Source organism: Borostomias antarcticus (genome assembly GCF_949987555.1).
Source record: "Borostomias antarcticus genome assembly, chromosome: 2".
NCBI lineage: Eukaryota > Metazoa > Chordata > Actinopteri > Stomiiformes > Stomiidae > Borostomias > Borostomias antarcticus.
In genome coordinates this window covers 4,549,329-4,556,828 of record NC_140235.1, presented here as the reverse complement: position 1 = coordinate 4,556,828, position 7,500 = coordinate 4,549,329, and the positions used below count along the sequence as shown (strand labels likewise).

The 7,500-nt window shown below is 53.3% G+C and overlaps 1 protein-coding gene across 1 annotated transcript in view; it reads right to left on the bottom strand.

Annotated features, from left to right (window-relative positions):
• sdccag8 (SHH signaling and ciliogenesis regulator sdccag8) overlaps nt 1-7,500 on the bottom strand; it is a gene marked incomplete at its 3' end in the record, with an annotated part of 46,841 nt that overhangs the window by 30,495 nt on the left and 8,846 nt on the right. The window contains exons 12-14 of the mRNA XM_084461392.1: nt 4,431-4,547; nt 3,852-3,994; nt 3,364-3,519 (exon numbers count right to left, since the gene is read on the bottom strand). Coding sequence (XP_084317518.1) covers nt 3,364-3,519; nt 3,852-3,994; nt 4,431-4,547 — 416 coding nt within the window. The remainder of the gene's footprint in view (nt 1-3,363; nt 3,520-3,851; nt 3,995-4,430; nt 4,548-7,500) is intronic.

Sequence of the window (7,500 nt, the reverse complement as noted above, 5' to 3'; positions counted from 1 at the left end):
TATGTAGGTAGATAGATAGATATACTGTACAGAGAAGACAGAGAAGAGAGAGAGAAAGAGAGACAGACAAGAGAGAGACAGAGAGAGAGACAGACAGAGAGAGAGACAAACAGGTCAGCAGAGCAACAGACGAGGGGCCTGAAGTTGAGCTCAGAGACATCATGAATACTGTCGAGTTTGATGCTCATGTTCCTGCCCTAAGCCCCCCCTCCTCCTCCTCCTCCTCCTCCTCCTCCTCACCTCCTCCAGACCCTGGCCGTCCCCACTGCCAACACTAGCTCCCTCCTCCCCTCCCAACCACCTCCATTAAAATGGATGCTCAATTTCATGAGGATGAACCAAGAAGGAGAGTTGGAACCGGTGAAGATCAGCCTCCTGTCCTCCTGGCCACTGAGCACACACACACGCACGCACGCACACACACACACACGCACACACACACCCACACACACCCACACACACCCACACACACGAACCAGGTTGTTCTAGGTCAGTCATATCTGGCGTGTGACGGAGTGAAAGTTATGCCGCGCTCTTTTGTGGCGCCCCATCGTGTCCCCCGAGCACAACAGAGGGAGGGGGGGGGAGAAGAAGGGCGTGGGGGGGGCGGGCGGGGGGGGGGGTTGAAAAAAGTGAGAGCAAACAAACAACAAACAGCAAACAAACAAACGGTCTAAAGCCCGGGCTGAGCGTCGTCGGGAGAGCGAACAGAGCGGCGAGGATTAGGACCAGATCCTGGTCGGCCCGGCGCACAGCTGGCTGATGATCCAATCCTGGAGCGCGCGGACGGGGGGGGCGCTGCTCCGCACCAGCCGCTGTGGGGCCTGGGGGGCCGTCTGCGCGCGTGTGTGTGTGTGTGGGGGGTGGGGTGGGGGGCGGTGTGTGTGAATATGCGTGCGTGTGTGTGCGTGTGTGTATAGAGGAAGAGAGGGTCCCTAAATATCAAACAAAAGGCGCCGAGTGCTTCATGTCCCCTCTACGAGCATTTGAAGGGGCGCTGCTGTGATCTGTGGGGCCGTGAGATGAACACACACAACAAAAGGATGAATCAAAGCCGGTCGTCGGGACAGAAGCCCGCTGCCCGCCTCTCGGGCCTCTGCCCCTCTCTTTCTATCTCTCTCTCTTTCTCTGTCCCTCTCTGGAAGAGGCGGCACACATGCCAGGCCGCCACAAAGGACCCGGCGACGCCCAGAGCGGGGCCCGTTGAAGGCCCTCGCGCGGGCTGGGGGTCTCTGTGGTGGTAGAGGGTTTACAGAGACAGAGAGAGGAGCGCTACATCACATAGAGGATGTTAGCTTGGCCTCAAGCGCAGCAACAACATGTAAATATGTGTGTGTGTGTGGGGGGGGAGGGGAGGGGGGGGTAGTTTGGCCTGAAGGAATGACCAGATGTCAGCTGCATCTGTACTCTGTGGTTGCCCCTCAACCTGCCTATGTGTTAAACACATTAACGCACACACACACACACACACACACACACACACGCGTACACAGCTTCTCTGCCAAGGCCCACACTGGTCAGCAACTCACCGGTCAAGGCGGCCGGTACGACAACGCTACAACGCAGGTCTTCAGATTGAGCGCATACAAGCTCTCCACCATCAGTAGACAAACTATTAAACCAGGTGCACTAAAAGTAGCCTATTTGAAAGCTTTGAAAGCTGTATTGCAGCCAGCCGGATGAGGAGGCACACGCATTGGCCCCAGACCGCTAGCCAGCCATCTATAGAGTACCTACGCGGAAGCAGGAAGTGAAAACCGCCATGGGCTCTTAAATCAGAAAAAATATGAATGGTAGTGTAAAAAATGATTATTGATCCTGATTGAATTGTGCCGTGACATAAATCACATTCTTTGTCAATTTAAAACATTCATTTTACTAATCTCGGTTAACTCGCAAGTTAGCTAATATTAGCTGGCCGACATTACACTCGTTTAACACTCACCAAAACCTTCAAGCCGATCTCCAGCTCTTACAGAACTGACTAGCTCTCCTTTAGCCTTCCTGCAGCTCTAAACATGGCCAGACTAATAGTGATTTTCACCTCATTAAATAATTTTAAACTCGACCTGGAATAACTGCTTTGCAGTATCATGACAAACTACGACTTTCTTGACTTGCGAAATTATGTTATGAATTGACAAAACATGTGTACGGTCATGTCACAATTCAAACGGGATCAGGAAATGATTTGCTTATCGCCACTGACCACCGAACGTATTTTTTCCCCGAGTTAAAGGTCCAATCGTCCGTCTCTTCCTGCCTCTGCTCAGGCGCTCTGCACTATCTGTCCAGCAGCAGGTAGCGCCGCCGTTAGCATGTCCTTCCCCACAGCTGTCCAGATTACACGCTAACTCGGTTAAACGCAGATCAGATCAGAGCAGCAGCAGCAGTGTACAGGAGGGGTGTGCGGGGGAGAGACCAGCGGTAGCCCTGCCACTGAGCCAGCCAGCCAGCCAGCCTCCTCCGCTCCGCGTGGCACCGGGGCACATCTGCGCCCGTCTCTGACACCTCGGCCGGGGCCCGAGGCGCTGCCCAGAGCGGCTGGCGGTGGAGGGTCAGCGGGGTGGTGGGGGTGAGATTGAGGGGGGAAGGAGGTGAGATTGAGGGGGGAAGGAGGTGAGGTTGAGGGGGGGGGGGGGGGGGGGCGGTTCTGCCTGCTACGAGGATGGGTACAGGGTACGCGGCACAGACAGGAGGCAATCTGCCGCTGCAGAGGAGAGGAGAGGAGAGGGGAGGGGAGGAGAATGGAGGAGAGGAGAGGGGAGGAGAGGAGAGAGAAGGAGAGGGGAGGGGAATGGAGGAGAGGAGAGGGGAGGAGAGGAGAGAGAAGGAGAGGGGAGGGGAGAGGGGAGGAGAGGAGAGGAGAGAGGAGGAGAGGGGAGAGGAGAGAGGAGAAGAGGGGAGAGGAGAGGGGAGGAAAGGGAAGGAGAGAGGAGGAGAGGAGAGGAGAGGAAAGGGGAGGAGAGAGGAGGAGAGGATAGGATAGGATAGGATAGGATAGGAGAGGAGAGGAGAGGAGAGGAGAGGAGAGGAGAGGAGAGGAGAGGAGAGGAGAGGAGAGGAGAGGAGAGGAGAGGAGAGGAGAGGAGAGGAGAGGAGAGGGGAGGGGAGGGGAGGGGAGGGGAGGGGAGAGGAGAGGAGAGGGGAGAGGGGAGGAAAGAGGAGGAGAGGAGAGGAGAGGGGAGGGGAGAGGAGAGGGGAGGAGAGAGTAGGAGAGAGGAGGGGGGAGGAGAGGGGAGGAGAGGAGAGAGGAGGAGAGAGGAGAGGAGAGGAGAGGGGCCGAACACAGAGGAGAGAAGAGACAGGGAAAAAAACAGAGGACTGCGCACCACTCTGAGTTCTCTGGCGGACCGAGCTCACATTCCACCCATGGGACACGACGGGCCGAGCGCCGGCACCCCGGCCAACGCTGGACCGCGTGGAGGATTATGGGCCACCTGGCGTGGGGGCAGTTGGTCCTGGGTGTCGGGTGTCGGGCGGCCGGGCTGGAGGCTGGCGCTGGCGCGGCGGACGGCGCTGGAGGGAAGGGTGGTGTCGCGGCATGTCTAATAGGATTACGGGTCCTGGTGGGGTCCAGTTGGTGCTGGACTGGGTGGCGGCCAGCTGGGCCGGGGGGGTAGAACGGAGGTCGGGCACCAGAGTAAAGGCAGAGTGGAGATGGGCCGGAGCGCGGCTGGGCATGTGGCAGGGAGGGGCGAAGGCGATGGCGGTGCCCTGGCATGTGTAACAGGATTATGAGGTACCTGGCGAGGTCCAGTTGGTGCAGTACTGGGCGCGGGGGCAGGGCTGGGCGATGGCGAGGAGGGGTTGGGGGTGCCGTGCCATGTCTAATAGGATTATGCGGTTACCTGGCGAGGTGCAGTTGGTGCTGGGTCTGTCCCAGCTGCTCCGTCAGGCCCAGGACCTCGGCCTGGGATTGGCCGGCTTCCCTCTGGGCCGCCTCCAAACGCTGCCGGCAGCCAATCAGCTCCTGACCCAGGCGCTCTACTTCCTGTCCCGCCGAGAGGGAGGGAGGGGGGGGGGGGAGGGAGAGAGAGAGAGAGGGAGGGAGAGAGAGGCTTACACAATGCGCCATCCTGTGTCCTCTCAGTTCTGCCATACGGCGGTGTATAGTTGGAGTGAAGGCATTTCACATGGCAGAGTGTGTCTTGTGTCAGTACGAATCAGAATCCTGCGGAAATTGCCGGCAAATAGCTCACCGCCGGGGGCGTGGCCGAAACTAGCGTTTACAATCCACAGATATGTATCTCATCTCCACTAACCCACTAACCCCACAATAACACGTACTGCTGGGCTTTCTGAGAGGTCGGTGCGTGAACTACGTCCATTTCCTGCCGCCATTCAAATTTTTTCCTGTTTCCTGTTCCTGTTTCCTGTCTCTCGCCGGCGCTCCCTGACCTCCTCGGGCGCTGAGGGGGGCGTCTCACCTGCGAGGCCAGCTCCGCATGTCTGGAGGTCCGGGAGTTGGTCTCTCTCAGCTCCCTCTCCGCCTCCTCTCTCCTCAGCTGGGCCTGGCTCAGCTGGTACCGCAGCTCCCCGCTGGTCTGGGGGAGGGAGGAGTGGGGGTGGGGGTGGTTAGGCGAGGGACAGTTACGTTAGGCCGATAATGGCGCCTCGCGGGCCCCTCGGTGATGTTATCGTTTCAACGTTTGTTTTGTGAGAAAATGGACGTGCTTTCACACATATTTAACGCCTCGCAGAACTAACCCTAAACCCTTTCCCTCGCCATTAGTTCTACGTTAGTTTTAGTTGCTTGTACAATGTGCATAGAAGTAGTGTTTTGTCTGATTGTACAATGATTTTAAGTTTGAATGTATTATTTTTATCTGCTGGAGCTGCTGCCTCCGCGACCCGACCCCGGATAAGCGGATGAAGATGGATGGATGGATGAAGATGGATGGATGGATGGAAGATGGATGGATGTATTATTTTATTTTGAGAGGACCCCAGTAAGAGTAGTCATGACTGAGGTAATGATTAATGGGGATCCTAAATAAAGAATAAACAACGATCAACGATCAACGAACAACGGTCGACGGTGGGCGCGGCGTTGTATCGGTGCGCACGGACGCGCGGCGTCGAACGTCTACGAGTAAGAACACAGCGCACCAGAGTTAAAGCAAAGCCTCTCTGTGCTCCCACACAAACCCTGCAACGCAAACGGGATTCAGATACTGTACAGATCATACAGGCCAGAACTGTACTGTAGAAAAACTCAGTTCACGATTATCCGGTGTTTGAATTCATCTGTTTCTCGCGTTGAATAGAGGAAAGTATTTCATCCAGTTTTATTGATCCCATTGATATATTTCTGTGTTTGTACTGTAAGTAGTACAGTATGCTCTATTCAACAATCCACTGTTTGTATCTTATTGTAGTAGTTTGTCCAATGTCAGGAGGGGAAGACAAACTCAGTGTGTTAATAGTCTGCATGTACAACTGACAAAATGTAAGGACAACACATTATCTTCCTAGCTCTTATTTATCAGACAGTGCCATTAGGTAATAGCTTAATTTAGCTGCCGAGGTGTCAGAGGATGAATAGTCTTTATAGTCTCATCAGTAAATATGTGTGAAAGCACGTCTGACATAAGAAGAAAAATCCAAACTAGTTCAGCTAAGAACTCTTTCCCTCTCTTCTATTTCGAGGCCGGATTTCTAGTTTGATACAATCTTATTTGTTTGTTTTCTGGACTAAGATAATCCTGCTGGCTCTACTGTCTTTGAATAATGTGTTTTTGTCCGTTTACTTTTCCTATAATGCTACTGTTTGTAGACAGAGCTACTTGCCAAGCCTCCAGATCCTCCTGAGCGTCCCAACGCCCCCTTCCCAATCCACCCTGTCCTCCACTCACATTTTGGCAACAGAATCACTCGATAAATTCACAAAAATACATGAAAACAGCCTCTGAAATTCACACTTTTCTGGGGGAAGATCCCCAGATATCCTGGTTAGGTTTGGTCTTGTGATTTAGGCTATGATGTCTGGAATCATACATATTCATCATTGATCATGATTATTAACTTGGCTTTTCATCTATAAATACTTAAAAATTTAGCTGCCAAACTTTTTAAACTAAATTCCTGGAGGTTGAGGAGCGATGACCCTCGACCCCTGGGTTGGGTAATGTCACAGAGGGCCTACTCATAATATGCTTCACCGTCCGATAAGGGATCCCACACCAAACTGAATTTAAAGGGTGGCAGTCCTGTGTGTGGAGGCCAATTACACTGAAATTCGTCTTTAACTCAACCTTCACTCTGCAAAATTGCCCGGTTGCAGAATATTGAGTTAAATCTCGATCTTTGTGACCGAAGGGCTGAAGTATAACAAAGACAGTCTCAGTTTGTCTTTGTCATTTCGCCTCAGTATGCATGAGTAAGATAGAAAGGGGTGTTGTAATAATAGCCAGTCAATACTGTTGATCTGGGCGAGATTGGGATGAGTGGCCACCTTGCAACATTAAACACGGCGATACACAAGGCTTTAGTGCCACCCAGTGGCTATAGAAGTGTACTGCAGCAATGGTGCGATTGAAAAGCACGATAATTAAATCTATCGAACAACATACCTCTCTACCTGTTGCTAACCTGGCATCGTCATCACTGTTGCTGATTCTAGAAAGCGAGATTCCCCACACATGCGTGTACACACACACACACACACACACACACACACACACAGTGGAAATGTACGCCTCAACCCGTGGAACCTTGGTGTGACTTTTGATCAGTCTATGCATCTAGACAAACATGTTAAGTCGTTAACTCGCACCTGCTTTTTCCATCTGAGGAATATCGCAAAACTTCGGTCCATTGTTGCTCATGGTGAGCTGGTGTCCATGCTTTTATATCCTCCATAGTTGGACTATTGCAACTCTTTGTTCACCTGCTTAAACAAAGCATCTGTGGACCAGTTGCAACTGGCCCAGAATGCCGCGGCCAGGCTGCTCACCAGGGCCAAGAAATCGTGCCACATCACCCGCATCCTGTCCCCCCTGCACTGGCTCCCTGTGCACCTCAGGATCCACTTCAAGGTCCTGGTCTTCACTTACAGAGCCCTCCATGGACAAGCCCCTGCCTACATCTGCGACCTCATCCACCCCTACTCCTCCAGCCGGTCCCTGAGGTCTCCGACCAGGGGTTCCTGGTGGTGCCTCGGACCAGGCTAAAGACTAAGGGTGACCGAGCCTCGGACCAGGCTAAAGACTAAGGGTGACCGAGCCTCGGACCAGGCTAAAGTCTAAGGGTGACCGAGCCTCGGACCAGGCTAAAGTCTAAGGGTGACCGAGACTTTGGGGCTACGGCCCCTAGGCTATGGAATGCCCTACCCCAGGACCTGAGAACTCTTTTAAAAAACTCTTGAAGACCCACCTGTTCAGACAGGCCTTTGGTGATCTGTAACTATTGACTCCCCCCCCCCCTCCCCCATGTTGTCATGATTTTTGCCTATGTGAACTGTATGTTTATTTTAATTCTCCACTGTAAAGCACTCTG